Source organism: Oncorhynchus gorbuscha, linkage group LG08 (genome assembly GCF_021184085.1).
Source record: "Oncorhynchus gorbuscha isolate QuinsamMale2020 ecotype Even-year linkage group LG08, OgorEven_v1.0, whole genome shotgun sequence".
Classification (NCBI taxonomy): Eukaryota; Metazoa; Chordata; class Actinopteri; order Salmoniformes; family Salmonidae; genus Oncorhynchus; species Oncorhynchus gorbuscha.
The window spans coordinates 35,004,403-35,022,749 of record NC_060180.1 but is presented as its reverse complement, the minus strand read 5'-3'; the positions used below and the strand labels follow the sequence as shown (position 1 = coordinate 35,022,749).

The following is an 18,347-nucleotide window of genomic DNA, read 5'->3' as shown; positions in this document are numbered from 1 at the left end:
TGTGTGAGAGTGTGTGTAGTGTACGTGACATGTGTGTACATGCGTTTGCATTTTGATTCATGCATTATGTGTATGATTTCCCCAGCACTAACCTGTGGGTGGGAGTAGGATTGTTACAACACCTGTAGCAGCAGTTTCCACAAGCAGCAGAGGTGTGTGCAAGTGGCACCGGCAGCATGCTCGGGCCTCCAAAGTTGATTGGTTAAGCTTGAATGGTATTCCCGCCCCCAGAAATTGATAGATGAAGCCAACAATAAGCTTGAAGAGAATAGGCTGGTAACAGGAGAAGGCTGTCTCTGCCTCTAGCCATCTATCAGCTGCTGCTCTCTGTGGGCTAAAGTCAGGTAGGAAACTAGAGAGACAGGCTGGGCATATACTGCAGCACATTGGTGGCTAAGTGTGTGTGAGAGAGTCGGTTTACACCGACACAGTCAGTGAAGTACAGAAGGGTGGAGTGGAGAGGAGCTCAGTGGGATTGTTAGTGTGTGTGGAGGAGTGTGAGAGACATTTAACCACTCCAGACCATGAACATGAAGCACCGGAGGTTCTCCCTTGACAGCTCAGTGTGAGTATCAAACCAATCAAACTTTTTTGAAATAAGTGATTTATTATTATGCATTGTTTCTGTACAGTTATTGACAGGCTCAGTTAAACTCCAGCTGTAGAGACCGTCTCCAATGTTTATATTTACATTAGGAGGTTGGAATGTCCCTTAACATAATCTTATTGGATTTTCTAATAGGATATTACAGTATTGAATACTCTACAGTCCTCAAACATACAAGTAGTACATACCACAGATTAGAACACACCCATATGGGGTTTGGGCCATTCCGCTTGTATTTATAGCTGTTTCACAAGTGGGTTAGTCTGAATGGAGGATTCACCTGAGTGGAGAAAAAGAAAGTGAAAGAGGAAGAGAGGGAAGGAAGGGAACTTGTTTGTTGCTATAATTTGGACTCAGGGGTGGACGCAACATAGTAAACGAAAAGCCAGGACACTCAAATTAGTATGATATGTTTAATTTTGGTATATAACGTATACATTTTTGGATGTCCATCATCCATTTTGTATGATATGTTACAAATTACAATTTGTATGATACGTTTGTTATGATTTTCAATTTGTTTAATATGTTACGAATTTGTGTGTATGATTTTCCCAGCACTAACCTGTGGGTGGGAGTAGGATTATTACAACACCTGTAGCAGCAGTTTCCACAAGCAGCAGAGGTGTGTGCAAGTGGCACCGGCAGCATGCTCGGGCCTCCAAAGTTGATTGGTTAAGCTTGAATGTTATTCCTGCCCCCAGAAATTGATATGTTAAAAGAATCCCAATTTGTTGTGGCTAACATTAGCTGGGTGGCTCACACTAACGTTAGCTAGGTGGCTAATGGTAGCTAGACTAGGAGTTAAGGCTAGGGTTAGGGTCAGGTGTTATCTTAAAGGGTTAAGGTTAGGGGAATGGTTAGCTAACATGCTAAGTAGTTGCAAAGTAGCTAAAAAGTAGTTGCAAAGTTGCTTATTTGCTAAAATGCTCAAGTTGTTCGTGATGAGATTCAAACAAGCAACCTTTGGGTTGCTAGACGTTTGCGTTATATGCCAACTCATCCACTCCGACCAACCATCCTCCTTTCATTTTTGACTTAATAAATCCCTTTCCTGCAGTCAAATAACCTAGTGCCCTCCTGGGTGGAATGTTATTAATATTTGTAATAAATATTATTTCAAAAACCTGCTGAAAATCTGAAGTTTTTATGTCAAACGGTTTTCTGTGATGTATATAAAGTGTAATATTGGGATGCAAACTCATAATATAATACCTTTAAAATCTATAACTGACATGGTACAGGTGACTTACTTTTTAAAAGTCCATAACTATGTGTGTGAGATGTGTACTTTTGTTTCAAAGTAGATTTGTTTAAGACTCCCAAGAAACACTCTGTGTGACCCTGATTTAGCCCACTGCAGTAAAATTAAGGAACCTTCTTATATAACCATACCAAATGTAGCATATACAAATTTCAATGTCCTGGATTTTCGTTTACTATGTTACATCTGTTCTATGAGACCGGGCTGTTTTGTTTACATTCCACCAAAATGCATTGCAGTCATATTTTTCAGGGCCCTTGTCTTTATTTATTTGTAATTTTATAAGATTAGGTGAAAATAAACATTTTTCTTTTGTCATTTATGAGATACAAACAGGTTGTTTTGCATTATATCTGATTGCTTTGTTTGTTGTAGTTTTAATATAATCTTTATTTTGTATATATATAGAGTAAGCATATATTCTCAATCAATAATTCATCAAATTATTTTTTCTGTAGTGGATATGTATATTCTCAAGGCTTTTTTTCATAAAGATTGTTTTGGGGACTCTTTAATTCTGTGATGATTTAGGGCATTTTATTTGCACATTCACATTGAAGTTTGACTTTTTGAGCTGTAAATGTAGTAGCTTTTGTTTGCTATTAGACCTAAATTGTCTGTAAGGAGTGGCACAATAATTAATTAAGTGATGAAACAAAGATTAACAACTTTATGTTAATTACAAAGTAAGACCTATACTGAAGGTAAATATGCAAATAGCTAAGTATGACCTCTAAACAGAAAGTGTTTACAGACCCAGGTGGCGACACTCTATGACTGTTTAGTGTCCTGTTCCTCCAGGTCGCTGGAGGATGGTGATGGAGGTCATCTGCTGGACCAGAGGAGAGGCAGCCGCAGTAGGCCTAAGAAGAGTGGAGAGAGGAGGAAAAGCCACAGTCTAGAGGAGGCACAGCTAGAAACACAGGGGCTGGGATGCAGCCTGAACCGGAGCAACTCACTCAGGTCAGAGGTTACTTATGAAAGCAAGTACAATGACTAGAACAGGGCGTGGACTGGGGGAAGTGAAGCCCTCGAAGTCCATATGTGCGTGTGTAATTGTGACCTCCCTATCCACAGGTCACAGACCATAGAGGAGAGCTTCCATCGGCCTGATGGCGTCATTGTCACCAAAAATGTAAGCACATTTAAATGTAGAGCACAACACCCTGCAGGTACTATTGCACCTTCTCCACTACATGTTTGGGTTCTTGGATCTGGCTCAGAAATATGTCCTGATTGAATGATTGATACATTCATGAATTGGTTGATTGATTCATTCCATCATTTCCTCTCTCTCTTGTAGAGCTTTGTGAAATACAACAAAGCCTTTCACAAACTCTTCGAAGACGTTCCTGCAGAGGAGAAACTAACTCATGGTGAGTTGATATAAGTACATGGGGAGTGTGGAACTTATTTATGATTTTGTCGTTGTCCATTGAGTGTTTGTCTGGGCTGCGTGTGGATTCGTGACTTGCATGTTTGCTTATGGAGTCGACATAATAATGAATGCATTGGGACATTCAAGATAATTCATTCCACAACCTGTGCATTGTGCTCCTTGCTAACAACTAATTACATTAAAATACTTATTCACTCACTTTGCACAATATTTTGACATGTGCCCTCAGCTGCTTAGGACGGCATACAGAACATCACACTGTATTCTGGGAAAAGGGACGTTTCATTCAGAAACTCTCTGTTGTCTCTCTCATTTGGCACTGTTCTCTGCTTGTGTTTTCAGCGTTCACCTGTGCCCTGCAGAAGGAAGTGTTGTATCATGGGAAGCTATTTGTGTCTCTCAACTATGTGTGTTTCTACTCCTCCGTACTCCTCAAAGACACCAAGGTAAGATGCTCAAATATATTAGAGTAGAGTGCATAACGCCAAGTTCTCCAACATACAGTGCCCTCCATAATTATTGGGACAGTGAATCATTTTTTCTTCTTTTGGCTCTATACTCTATACTCTATATTCTATACTCCAAACAATGACTATGAGATTAAAGTGCAGACTTTCACCTTTAATTTGAGGGAATTTTCATCCATATCGGGTTAACCGTTTAGAAATTACAGCACTTTTGGTACATACATAGTCCCTCCATTTTAAGGGAACAACAGTATCAGGACAAATTCACTTATATGTGTTTTAAAGTAGTAAAGAGTGAAGTATTTGGTCCCGTATGCATAGTACACAATGACATCATCAAGCTTGTGACTCTACAAATTTCTTGATGAATGAGAAAGTTACAGGCCCACAAATATCATACCCCCTTCCAAAAAAATGCTAACTTCCCTTATTTTAATGGTGAGAGGTTAGATGTATGTTAGGGGTATGTTATTTTGGCATCTGTAACTTTTTTTCACAATTTAATTCAGGATTATTGGTAATCAATGCAGTTATTTTGAAGTGTTTTAGAAACATATTATATTCTTATTTACAATAAAAGTGACTCCAAAATGACACAATACATTAATTACCATGAATTTCTATTGGGCACAGAATTATCTGAAACACAACTAAAACAAATATGGATGAGAATAACCTAAAATGAAAAGTGACAGTCTGCACTTTACCGTCATAGTCATTGTTTGTCTCAAATCCAGACTTTTGGAATATAGAGCCAACAGAAGAGAAAATGCATCACTGTTCCAATAATTAGGAGAGCACTGTAAGTAGAAGTAGATGTACAGTTGTGGTCTGTGTTATGTGTGAAGTTGTTGTGGTACCTGTTTCGTTCTGTGTTGTGTGAAGTTGTTGTGGTACCTGTTTCGTTCTGTGTTGTGTGAAGTTGTTGTGGTACCTGTTTCGTTCTGTGTTGTGTGAAGTTGATGTGGAACCTGTTTCGTTCTGTGTTGTGTGAAGTTGTTGTGGTACCTGTTTCGTTCTGTGTTGTGTGAAGTTGTTGTGGTACCTGTTTCGTTCTGTGTTGTGTGAAGTTAATGTTGTACCTATTTCATTCTGTGTTGTGTGAAGTTGTTGTGGTACCTGTTTCGTTCTGTGTTGTGTGAAGTTGATGTTGTACCTGTTTCGTTCTGTGTTGTGTGAAGTTGTTGTGGTACCTGTTTCGTTCTGTGTTGTGTGAAGTTGTTGTGGTACCTGTTTCTTTCTGTGTTATGTGTGAAGTTGATGTTGTACCTGTTTCGTTCTGTGTTGTGTGAAGTTGTTGTGGTACCTGTTTCTTTCTGTGTTATGTGTGAAGTTGATGTTGTACCTGTTTCTTGTTGTAGGTGGTGGTTCACGTGTCCAGCATTAAGGAAGTGAAAAAGCAGAACTCAGCCTTGTCTATGCTCTCCATCCACACTACAGATGGAGACAAGGTCGGAAAAAAACCCACAATGGCCCTGATAGTCTTTGTTTGAGTGCATGCGACTTTGCATGTGGGTTGTTGTGTAGTCCCTTATGCATCTGTTTTGTCTATGTTTTCAGTATTTGTTGGTGTCTTTGCGGAACCGGCAAGTGTGTTACAAAATCCTGCAGACTGTGTGTACACAAGCACAGGTATACCCACATGATCTCTGACCTATCTCTCTCTTGCTATATAACTATCTCCCGTCGTTCTCTCTCCCGTCTTATTTACCCCATTTCTATCTCCTTATCTATAATCTGCAATTATCTCTCCTTTCTTTGTTCTGTTTTCACCAAAGATGAATACTCTTTAACACACTGCATTGTGTGTCAGACTGTGTTCACACGGCAGAAGGGGGAGAATGGCAGCAGCAGTTCCCACGTCTCGCCAGAGGAGAACGGTGTTGACGACGTGAATCGAGACATAGACACGGTAAGACCCCATCATGTCCCACCGTGTACTGCCCATTTCTACTTTGACTGGTGATGACACATGTCTGTCCTTTGTTGACACACCTACCTCTGGTTCCTCATGGTTGATCTGCGCTGTGCACTTAGTGACGTCAAAGAATTCACTTTCACTTTCCAGAACTTTCAATATGATTTTGTGTGGAATGAATTAAGACACCATTAAGATAAATCATGGGCTTGTCATGATCAGACACACAAGCATACTTTCCTTTTCATTTGAACCCTTCCCTGCCCACAGATATCTAGCCACTCTAGCCTGGAGGACAGTATGGAGCAGAGCCTTCCTAAAGAGACTGTCTACTCTGACCTGCCCAGCAGAGGTTAGAAAGACTGTATTCGGATGTTTCCGCAAGAGACAGGAGAAAGAAAGGAGGGAAAATAGGAATAACAGAGGACATAAAAGAGAATATTATGTTACGTTGTAATAGAACAATGATTAATAAATGCATGTTCACCTTCCTCAGGGAGGGACAGCTCCACTCCTAGAAGCAGCATCAGCAAAGACCAGGACGATCAGTTCACATTCACAGAGGAGGAAGACTCGGGTAGTTTAAACACACACTGAAGCACACGCAGACACACTGACAACCACAACCACGTGCACATATACCACACACACACTTAAATGTTGTTTGAATAATCAGTCAAATCAATCAAATGTGTTTATAAAGCCCTTCTTACATCAGCTGATGTCCCAAAAGTGTCACAAAGTGCTGTACAGAAACCCAGCCGAAAAACCCCAAACAGCAAGTAATCCATTGAATCCCATTTTCTCTTCTCTGGATCAGCTAACTCGTGTTTGTGGAGAGTCACTGAAAAGATTAAATCTCTCCTCCTCATCAGAGAGATGAGCAACCTCAACGTCCTCCTCTCCATCTATCTGTTTCTGTGAGTACCATCTACCTCTCTGCCTTTCTCTCCGCCACCTCTCTACCTCTCTAGCTTCTCAATGTCTAGACCTAGATGCTGAAGCCCTTCCCTCACCTCTTGTCTTGTCCACACACTGCCACCAGGGCTGATGGGCGGCCAGCTCTAGGAAGAGTCTTGGTGGTTCTAAACTTCTTCTATTGAAGAATAATGGAGGCCAACGTGTTTTTGGGGACTTTCAATTCTACAGAAATGTTTTGGTGCCCTTTCCCAGATTTGTGCAACGACACAATCCTGTCTCTGAGCTCTACGGACAATTTCTTCGACCTCATGGTTTTTGCTCTGACATGCATTGTCAACTGTGGGACCTTGTATAGACAGGAGTGTGCCTTTCAAAATCATGTCCAATCAATTGAATGAACCTCAGGTGGACTCCAATCAAGTTGTAGAAACATCTCAAAGATGATCAATGGAAACAGGATGCACCTGAGCTCAATTTCGAGTTTCATAGCAAAGGGTCTGAATACTTATGTAAATAAGGTGTTTCTGTTTTTGTTTTTTTCAAATTTGCAAAACTTTCCAAAAACCTGTTTTTGCTTTGTCATTATGGGGTATTGTGTGTCGATTGAGAAGAAATGGTTTTATTTTTATCAATTTTAGAATAAGGCTGTAACAACAAAATGTGGAAAAAGGGAAGGGGTCTGAATACTTTCCGAATGCACTGTATAGCCTCGTTATTGTTATTGTGTCATTATTTTGTTTTACTTTAGTTGAATTAGTAAATATTTTGTTAGTTCTTAATTTTCTTAAAAATGCATTGTTGGCAAAGGGCTTGTAAAGTAAGCATTTCACGTTAAGGTGTTATATTCGGCACGTGACAAATACAGTTTTATTTTATTTTATTAAATTTATCTCGCGCTCTCATGAGTGTTTTGTTCTCATCTTGTCCATTTTCAGACGTGCGTCTACACGTGATTTTCAAATGTCTCTTATCTATCCATGGTGTACACGCATTGTGACCAGATTTCCTGGTCCCTTTGGCTATATAATCACCTTTTCAAGGAAATGCAGGTGTCTGCCTAACAGTCTGTCTGCTTAGGTATGTTGTCTTTCTGGTTTGGTTTGGAGTCATCTGATGTTTATATGAGGTCTGGAGAGATGGTTAGATACAGTACCTTCAGAATGTATTCACACCCCTTAACACTTTCCACATTTTCTTGTGTTTCAGCCTGAATTTACAATGGATTCAATTGCAATACCCCATAATGTCAAAGTGGAAATATGTTTTTCACATTTTTTACTAATTAATAAAAAAAATGAAAGCTGAAATGTCTTGAGTCAATAAGTAGTCAACCCCTTTGTTATGACAAGCCTAAATAAGTTCAGGTGTTATGCAGATGAGTGAGGACCCAAAAGCGACTTAACAGAAACTGAGTTTATTCAAGTCCAAACAGAAATACTATAATCCTCAATCCTTAACAGGAAATGTCCAAACGGGGATAACAGAAATCCTCTAGTTGTAGAGGGGAATTGCAGGATAAGCGGCAACCGACTGCAGGTCCCTTCGGGTAGGCGCGGGCCGTAGCTGACAGAGACACCTGCTCACACGCAGCATCTGATGATAGGCAAAACACGACAGGACGGAACAAGTACACAGCGAACAGCAAACAAGGATCCGACAAGGACAGAAGCAGAAACAGAGAGAGAAATAGAGACTTAATCAGAGGGCAAAATAGGGGACAGGTGTGAAAGAGTAAACGAGGTCGTTAGGAGAATGAGGAACAGCTGGGAGCAGGAACGGAACGATAGAGAGAGAGAGGGGATAGAGAGAGGGAAAGAAACCTAATAAGACCAGCAGGGGGAAACGAATAGAAGAGAAAGCACAGGGACAAGACATGACAATATATGACAATACATGACAGTACCCCCCCACTCACCGAGCGCCTCCTGGCGCACTCGAGGAGGAACCCTGGCGGCAACGGAGGAAATCATCGATCAACGAACGGTCCAGCACGTCCCGAGATGGAACCCAACTCCTCTCCTCAGGACCGTAACGGGAAACGATGAAGAGGGAATCTAGTGCAATTACTATTATAAAAATGAGACACGGGTAGAGAACTGTAAGCGTTTGAGCAATCAGGACCAAACAGGCCAGGAGAGTAACAACTAGGGACAGACTGAGACACAGCAAGGCTAAGACCAGGAACAGGAGAGAGGCGGTGGCTGTGGACAGACTGAGACACAGCAAGTGCAGGAGCAGGACCAGGAGAGATGCGGTGGCTGGGGACAGACTGAGACACAGCAAGGGCAGGAGAGATGCGGTGGCTGGGGACAGACTGAGACACAGCAAGGCCAGGAGCAGAAGCAGGAAGAGAGTTACCGGACTTAGTCTGCGCGCAGTCCGAACAAGCAGCCACGAAACGGCGCGTGTCACGCTCCTGAGTAGGCCACCAAAAACGCTGGTGAATAGAAGCAAGCGTACCCCGAACGCCGGGGTGGCCAGCTAACTTGGCAGAGTGAGCCCACTGAAGAACGGCCAGACGAGTAGAAACGGGAACGAAAAGAAGGTTCCTAGGACAAGTGCGTGGTGACGGAGTGTGAGTGAGTGCTGTCTCTCAATTCCCCAGACAGTCAACCCGATAACACGCCCCTCAGGGAGAATCCCCTCGGGGTCGGTAGAGGCTACAGAAGAACTGAAGAGACGGGATAAAGCATCAGGCTTGGTGTTCTTAGTGCCCGGACGATAAGAAATAACGAACTCGAAAGGAGCGAAAAACAACGCCCAACGAGCCTGACACGCATTGAGTCGTTTGGCAGAACGGATGTACTCAAGGTTCTTATGGTCAGTCCAAACGACAAAAGGAACGGTCGCCCCCTCCAACCACTGTCGCCATTCGCCTAGGGCTAAGCGGATGGCGAGCAGTTCGCTGTTTCCCACATCATAGTTACGTTCCGACGGCGACAGGCGATGAGAAAAATACGCGCAAGGATGGACCTTATCATCAGAATGGGAGCGCTGGGACAGAATGGCTCCCACGCCCACCTCTGACGCGTCAACCTCGACAATGAATTGTTTAGTGACGTCAGGAGTAAAAAGGATAGGAGCGGATGTAAAACGCTTCTTGAGGAGATCAAAAGCTCCCTGGGCGGAAACGGACCACTTAAAGCACGTCTTGACAGAAGTAAGGGCTGTGAGAGGAGCTGCCACTTGACCGAAATTACGAATGAAACGCCGATAGAAATTCGCGAAACCGAGAAAGCGCTGCAGTTTGACACGTGACTTAGGGACGGGCCAATCGCTGACAGCATGGACCCTAGCGGAATCCATCTGAATGCCTTCAGCGGAAATAACAGAACCGAGAAAAGTGACGGAGGAGACATGAAAGGCGCACTTCTCAGCCTTCACATAAAGACAATTCTCTAAAAGGCGCTGGAGGACACGTCGAACGTGCTGAACATGACTCTGGAGTGACGGTGAAAAAATCAGGATCTCGTCAAGGTAAACAAAAACAAAGATGTTCAGCATGTCACTCAGTACATCATTCACTAATGCCTGAAAGACAGCTGGAGCATTAGCGAGACCGAACGGCAGAACCCGGTATTCAAAATGCCCTAACGGAGTGTTAAACGCCGTTTTCCACTCGTCCCCCTTCCTGATGCGCACGAGATGGTAAGCGTTACGAAGGTCCAACTTAGTAAAGAACCTGGCTCCCTGCAGAATCTCGAAAACTGAAGACATAAGGGGAAGCGGATAACGATTCTTAACCGTTATGTCATTCAGCCCTCGATAATCCACGCAGGGGCGCAGGGTCCCGTCCTCCTCCTTAACAAAAAAGAACCCCGCTTCGGCGGGAGAGGAGGAAGGGACCACGGTACCGGTGTCGAGAGCTACAGACAAATAATCTTCGAGAGCCTTACGTTCGGTAGTCGACAGAGAGTCTAGTCTACCCCGTGGGTGGGTAGTACCCGGAAGGAGATCAATACAACAATCATACGACCGGTGAGGAGGAAGGGAGGTGGCCCTGGACCGACTGAAGACCGTGCGCAGATCATGATATTCCTCCGGCACTCCTGTCAAATCACCAGGCTCCTCCTGTGAAGAGGGAGCAGAAGAAACAGGAGTAATAGCAGACACTAAACACTTAACATGACAAGAGACGTTCCAGGAGAGGATAGAATTACTAGACCAATTAATAGAAGGATTATGACACACTAGCCAGGGATGGCCCAAAACAACAGGTGTAAAAGGTGAACAAAAAATCAAAAAAGAAATGGTTTCACTATGATTACCAGAGACAGTGAGGGTTAAAGGTAGCGTTTCACGCTGAATCCTGGGGAGAGGACTACCATCCAAGGCGAACATAACCGTGGGCTCCCCTAACTGCCTGAGAGGAATGTCATGTTCCCGAGCCCAGGCTTCGTCCATAAAACAGCCCTCCGCCCCAGAGTCTATTAATGCACTGCAGGAAGCTGCCGAACCGGTCCAGCGTAGATGGACCGACAAGGTAGTACAGGAACTTGACGGAGAGGACAGAGTAGTAGCGCTTACCAGTAGCCCTCCGCTTACTGATGAGCTCTGGCCTTTTACTGGACATGAAATGACAAAATGACCAGCGGATCCGCAATAGAGACGGAGGCGGTTGGTGATTCTCCGTTCCCTCTCCTTAGTCGAGATGCGAATACCCCCCAGCTGCATGGGCTCAACACCTGAGCCAGTGGGGGAAGATGGTAGTGACGGGGAGAGGGGGGACACTGTTAACGCGAGCTCTCTTCCATGAGCTCGGTGACGAAGATCTACCCGTCGTTCTATGCGAATAGCGAGTTCAATCAAAGAATCCACGCTGGATGGAACCTCCCGGGAGAGAATCTCATCCTTAACCTCAGCGTGGAGTCCCTCCAGAAAACGAGCGAGCAACGCCGGCTCGTTCCAGTTACTGGAGGCAGCAAGAGTGCGAAACTCTATAGAGTAATCCATTATGGATCGATTACCTTGACATAGGGAAGACAGGGACCAGGAAGCTTCTTTCCCAAAAACAGAACGATCAAAAACCCGTATCATCTCCTCCTTAAAGTTCTGATACTGGTTAGTACACTCAGCCCTTGCCTCCCAGATTGCCGTGCCCCACTCCCGAGCCCGTCCAGTAAGGAGAGATATGACGTAGGCGATACGAGCAATACCCCTGGAGTACGTGTGGGGCTGGAGAGAGAACACTATATCACACTGGGTAAGGAACGAGCGACATTCAGTGGGCTCCCCAGAGTAACACGGTGGGTTATTAATTCTGGGCTCCGGAGACCCGGAAGCCCAGGAGGTAACCGGTGGATCGAGGCGGAGATTGTGAATCTCCTCCGAGAGGCCGGAGACTTGGGCGGCCAGGGTCTCAACGGCATGTCGAGCAGCAGACAATTCCTGTTCGTGTCTGCCTAGCATCGCTCCCTGGAACTCGACGGCAGAGTAGAGAGAATCCGTAGTCGCTGGGTCCATTCTTGGTCGGATCCTTCTGTTATGCAGATGAGTGAGGACCCAAAAGCGAGTTAACAGAAACTGAGTTTATTCAAGTCCAAACAGAAATAACATAATCCTCAATCCTTAACAGGAAATGTCCAAACGGGGATAACAGAAATCCTCTAGTTGTAGAGGGGAATTGCAGGATAAGCGGCAACCGACTGCAGGTCCCTTCGGGTAGGCGCGGGCCGTAGCTGACAGAGACACCTGCTCACACGCAGCATCTGATGATAGGCAAAACACGACAGGACGGAACAAGTACACAGCGAACAGCAAACAAGGATCCGACAAGGACAGAAGCAGAAACAGAGAGAGAAATAGAGACTTAATCAGAGGGCAAAATAGGGGACAGGTGTGAAAGAGTAAACGAGGTCGTTAGGAGAATGAGGAACAGCTGGGAGCAGGAACGGAACGATAGAGAGAGAGAGGGATAGAGAGAGGGAAAGAAACCTAATAAGACCAGCAGGGGGAAACGAATAGAAGAGAAAGCACAGGGACAAGACATGACAATATATGACAATACATGACATCAGGAGTAAAAATGTGCTCACCAAGTCACATAATATGTTGCATGGACTTACTCTGTGTGCAATAACATGATTTATTAGTGACTACCTCATCTCTGTACCCAACACATACAATCATCTGTAAGGTTCCTTAGGTCGAGCAGTGAATTTCAAACACAGATTCAACCACAAAGACCAGCTTTTCCAATGCAACGCAAATAAGGCCACCTATTGGTAAGTGGGTAAAAAAGCAGACATTCAATATCCCTTTGAGCAAGGTGAAGTTATTACACTGAACAAAAATATAAACACAACATGTAAAGTGTTGGTCCCATGTTTCATGAGCTGAAATACATTTTCCATATGCTCAAAAAGCTTATTTCTCTAAAATGTTGTGCACAATTTAATTTACATCCATGTTAGTGAGCATTTGTCCTTCGTGAAGATAATCCATCCAACTGACAAGTGTGGCATATCAAGAAGCTGATTTAAACAGCATGATCATTACACAGGTGTACCTTGTGCTGGGGACAATAAAATACCACTCTAAAATGTGCATTTTTGTCACACAACACAACGCCACCAATGTCTCAAGTTGAGGGAGCATGCAATTGGCCTGCTGACTGCAGGAATGTCCACCAGAGCTGTTTCCAGATAATTTAATGTCAATTTCTCTACCATAAGCCGCCTCCAACGTCGTTTTAGAGAATTTGGCAGTACGTCCAACCAGCCTCACAACTGCAGACCACGTATATGGCGTCATGTGGCGAGCGGTTGTCAACAGAGTGCCCCATGGTGGCGGTGGGGTTATGGTGTGGTGCCTAATGCATTTATTTCAATTAACTGATTTCCTCACATGAACTATAACTCAGTCAAATTAATGAAATTGTTGCATGTTACATTTATATTTTTGCTCAGTTTAATTACACCTTGGATGGTGTATCAGTAAACCCAGTCAAAGATACAGGTGTCCCCTAATCTATGGATTCCACGTGAGTGGGAATATAGATATGCATCTGTTGGTCACAGACACCTTAAAAAAACATGCACCTCACAATGGGCCTCAGGATTTGATCACAGTATTTTTGCGCATTCAAATTGCTATGCTTGTCTGTAGCTTATGCCTTCCTAACTCAGTTGCCGGAGAGGAAGGAAACCATTCAGGAATTTCACCAGGAGGCCAATGGTAACTTTGAAACAGTTACAGTTAATGGCTGTGATAGGAGAAAAATGAGGATGATCAACAACATTGTAGTTACTCCACAATACTAACCTAAATGGAAAACTGTACAGAGTGTAAAAAATATTACAAAACGTGCATCCTGTTTGCAACAAGGCACTAAAGTAATACTGCAAAAAAATGTGGCAAAGCAATTAACTTTTAGTCCTGAATACAAAGTGTTATGTTTGGGGCAAATCCAATAAAACACATTACTGAGTACCACTCTCCATATTTTCAGAAACAGAATGGAGCTAAGGCAAAATCCTAAAGGAAAACCTGAATCAGACTACTTTCCAACAGACACTGGGAGATGAATTCCTCTTTGAGCTCCCGAGTGGCGCAGCAGTCTAAGGCACTGCATCTCAGTTCTAGACGCGTCACTACAGAACCTGGTTTGATCCTGGGCTGTATCACAACCGATCATGATCGGGAATCCCATAGGGTGGCGCACAATTGGCCCAGCGTCATCTGAGTTAGGGTAAGCCTTCATTGTAAATAAGAATGTGTTCTTAACTAACTTGCTCAATTAAATATAGGTTAAATAAAAAATGTAAAAGACAAGGACAATTCTAAACTGGAGTTGCTTACCAAGAAGACAGTGAATGTTCCTGAGTGGCTGAGTTAATGTTTTGAATTAAATCTACCTGAAAATCTATGGCAAGGCCTGAAAATGGTTGTCTAGCAATGATCAACAACCAATTTGACAGAGCTTAAAAGAATACTGGGCAAATGTTGCACAATCCAGGTGTGGAAAGCTCTTAGAGACTTACCCAGAAAGGCTCTCAGCTGTAATTGCTGCCAAATGTGCTTCTACAACATATTGACTCAGGGGTGTGAATACTTATTTAAATTAGATATTTCTCTATTATATTTTCAATAAATTTGCTAACATTTCTAAAAATATGTTTTCACTTTGTCATTATGGGGTATTGTGTGTAGATGGGAGAGAAAAACAGATATTTAATCAATTTTGAATTCAGGCTGTAACACAACAAAATGTGGAATAAGTCAAGAGGTATGAATAGGAAGGCATTGTAGATGGATCTTGTTTTCGAAGCACAATATGTTCTCCAGATGGTCATACTGCATGTACTGTGAGCTTCTTTCATACTGCATGTACTGTGAACTTCTTTCATACTGCATGTACTGTGAGCTTCTTTCATACTGCATGTACTGTGAACTTCTTTCATACTGCATGTACTGTGAACTTCTTTCATACTGCATGTACTGTGAACTTCTTTCATACTGCATGTACTGTGAACTTCTTTCATACTGCATGTACTGTGAATTTCTTTCATACTGCATGTACTATGAACTTCTTTCATACTGTATGTACTGTGAACTTCATTCATACAATATAAACTGTGAACTTATTTCATACTGTATGTACTGTGAACAAAATAATGGGCTCTCCCATTAGAATCTGGTTCCTCTCACGATTTCTTCTTCTTTTTATTTTATCCAACCTCCAAGTCCTTATAGTAGATAGGTTTTCCTTGCAACTGTCTCCTTTGGTTTCTCTTTCATTAGTTGCCTGTGAACTGTGGAGGATACATGTAATTGCGTGTTTGTGCTCTGACAATACTTTCTATTTGCCCCTCAGGGATGAATAAATTCATATTGAATTACACCTAATGATGATAGATTTATATAGACTGTGTTAGATTTTGTATCGCACTGTAGAGAGATTACCTTTCATGTGCGATAAAACAATATTCAACAGTATAAACAATAAAGATTAGGGAGGGAACACTTCCTTAGTTATTTTGCCGTATGTGTACAGTACATAAGCTTGTGTGTGTGTGTGTGTGTGTGTGTGTGTGTGTGTGTGTGTGTGTGTGTGTGTGTGTGTGTGTGTGTGTGTGTGTGTGTGTGTGTGTGTGTGTGTGTGTGTGTGTGTGTGTGTGTGTGTGTGTGTGTGTGTGTGTGTGTGTGTGTGTGTGTGTGTGTGTGTGTGTGTGTATATAGGGTGGTGCTTCTACTGTTGTCATCAGGGTACATCGGCCTGCGGATCTTAGCACTGGAGGAGCAGCTGAGTTCCCTAGGGGCCCTGCCTGAGTTCTCCATACACCACAGAGAGTGAGCAAACACGCACACCCCGCGAGGTAGTTTTCCAAAGATTACTGTTCCCCGTTGTGATACTATCAAGCACCTTAAAAGAACTCCAAACTTCTACATGAAAAAAGGAAGTCACTTCTCAAATGAAAAACCATTAAACTATTTATGGTGAAGCATGCAGGCATGAGGATAAGGCAAGCTAGCTCAAACCGGTTGTGTAGACAGAGTGTTCTCAGACATCAGCAGCTACAGTACATCAGCAATCGCAGGAGGTTAGAAGATAAACGGCCCCGGAGGAATGTCACTTGTTTTTCCAGAAGTCACTCCACTATTATTATCCATAACCCTAACTACAGGAACACCCCTTGTGGGAATTTGAATCTTCACTTTACTAATATGTGTCCTCTCACTGCTCCTTCCTCATTCACAGATACAGGTACAAGGAAACGTAGTCTGCAGAGACACACAGCAGGAAGAATAAAGAGCAAGAATGTTTGTCCAAAGCCACAGGACAACAAACTACGCAGATCCACTTACTGTATAAAGGGTCTCAATTTCACGTCGTCTTGTGACTCGTGCGATGGACCATTGTTAAAATATTCAGTATTTATTTGTGGATCCTCCCGATCTGTTGAGGAGACAGATCACTTAGAATCTACGACTCTAGCGCCCCGTAGTGGTGTTTCTCAGAAATATGGAAAATGTTGACTTCATACAAAGCAACATACCTTTTTATCTTTTTCTTGGTAGCCTATATTTAGTAGAATTTGATTTCAGGCCGTCGCAGTCCACTCCTAAAATAAATTGTCTTCCTGCTCTATTTGTTTGTCTCAGCTCAACTGATAATGCCTGTTTTATTGTCTTGCTGTAAATTGTGTTATTTTTGAAAGTAATTAAAGTCAACAATTATCTAATCTCAAATTTCCTTGCAAATTCATTTTAGAGAACTTGTCTAACTTTCAGTGTCACAAACAGGCCAGCAGGGGGCACATTCTCCTCAAAACCAAATTAAACCTACTGTACACAATTATTAGTGAAGTATACTTCCAATCTATAATATCATCTATTTGAAAAAAGGCTACTTCTAAACATTCAAAATATATGTTTTCTTCTTAATACCGTTCTTGAATGTCACCCTATTAACTCAAATGGATTGATCACTGGCATAAAGCAGTTTCTCTGGACCCCTGCAAGGTCGGAGTTCCGCGCCTCCCCTTCCTAAAATAAAATAGAATGTGTCATCCAGACAGCCACTCACAAAGTATAGACTACTGATTGCTGTCCATGGTGCTGAAATTTCAACATGTCCATGCGGCTGTCTATTGAATCGTTTCTAGGCTTTCAAGGGTGCCATGGCGTGTTGCCTAGAGCTTTGCTTTGGCTAATGGATAAATTATTATTGTTAGTCCTATTTGGTCGTCATTCTCTCATACTAAGCCTAAACATTTCATGAAGCTATAGCCTCCTACATGGTGTCTGTTGTCTGGGGGCAACAATGTGTCTGTTGGCGGCTATAATGTAATGACTTATTCTATAATTAAAGTTGGAAATTCAAACATTGCAGATTGTAAAATTGATTTCCGATGCAACAGCATACGAATCAGTTACCAATGTATTTTTTAAATATACAACTGTCCTGTATGGCCTAGCTGAACGTGCATGACATGAGTTGCCCTTGCGCTCTCTCCTGGCTCGGATAGAGAGTTGTGCAAAACCAGTCTATTACCCCTTAAGAATCATACCCTTTTTCTCGCCTAAAATGACATACAGTACCCAAATCTAACTGTCTGTAGCTCAGGACCTGAAGCAAAGACATGCACATTCTTGATACCACTTGAAAGGGAACACTTTGAAGTTTGTGGAAATGTGAAATTAATATAGGAGAATATAACACATTAGATCTGGTAAAAGATAATACAAACGAAAACATCATCTTTGAAAAGCAAGAGAAAAGCCATAACGTATTATTGTTGTTTAGGCACAATTTTGATTTTGGTCACAATAAAAAAAAATATGCCATTTAGCAGACGCTTTTAACCAAAGCGACTTACAGTCATGTGTGCATACATTCTACGTATGGGTGGTCCCGGGGATCGAACCCACTACCCTGGCGTTACAAGCGCAGCAGTGTGTGTGCAATGTTTCAGATTGATCCAGTGAAGCATGGCAAGACGGGACAATATTTTCGTGTCAAGTCTACCAAAATGTGCCGAATTGGTCAATTGATTTCAAGTACATAACTGTAGGGAACATACAAAAATCATATGGTAATACCAAATGTAAGTTTACACACTCCCAGGAATGTCATACATGACAGATCATTAGCTTATACACTAACCTTCACACATCTAGATGGCCAGGTGTGGAGCCAGAGACAGCAGGCAATCAAACTGTAGAACCCAGTTCCTACATTTGAATATAAAAATGTATTTTGTCCAACAAAACTATACTACATTTTATCTTTGGGACCCTCAGAATGACAAATCAGAGTAAGATTAATG

General features: G+C 42.6%; 1 protein-coding gene across 3 annotated transcripts; it reads left to right on the top strand.

Moving 5' to 3' along the window:
* Nucleotides 1–288: 288 nt before the first annotated feature.
* Nucleotides 289–16,754, top strand: LOC124040843 (GRAM domain-containing protein 2A-like). 3 transcript variants are annotated; one of them, XM_046357941.1, is made up of 13 exons: nt 290–565; nt 2,673–2,834; nt 2,949–3,006; nt 3,175–3,247; nt 3,613–3,716; nt 5,099–5,188; nt 5,298–5,369; nt 5,551–5,649; nt 5,926–6,007; nt 6,152–6,232; nt 6,476–6,575; nt 15,757–15,867; nt 16,277–16,754. In XM_046357941.1, the coding sequence occupies exons 1-13, from the start codon at nt 525–527 to the stop codon at nt 16,296–16,298; spliced, it is 1,095 nt and encodes a 364-aa protein (XP_046213897.1). In that variant the 5' UTR covers nt 290–524; the 3' UTR covers nt 16,299–16,754. The 3 variants fall into 3 exon arrangements, with proteins under 3 accessions (XP_046213899.1, XP_046213897.1, XP_046213898.1); XM_046357942.1 differs by having other exon boundaries at nt 291–565; nt 15,757–15,893; XM_046357943.1 differs by lacking the exons at nt 15,757–15,867; nt 16,277–16,754 and adding an exon at nt 6,701–6,894 and having other exon boundaries at nt 289–565.
* The last annotated feature ends 1,593 nt before the right edge of the window (nt 16,755–18,347 follow it).

Excerpts from the sequence above, each read along its gene's own strand:
- LOC124040843 (XM_046357941.1), top strand. The coding sequence starts at position 525 with ATGAACATGAAGCACCGGAGGTTCTCCCTTGACAGCTCAGT. Across the intron at positions 2,835-2,948 it reads AACCGGAGCAACTCACTCAG|GTCACAGACCATAGAGGAGA; the intron begins GTCAGAGGTTAC and ends CCCTATCCACAG. Across the intron at positions 5,370-5,550 it reads CTGTGTGTACACAAGCACAG|ACTGTGTTCACACGGCAGAA; the intron begins GTATACCCACAT and ends ATTGTGTGTCAG.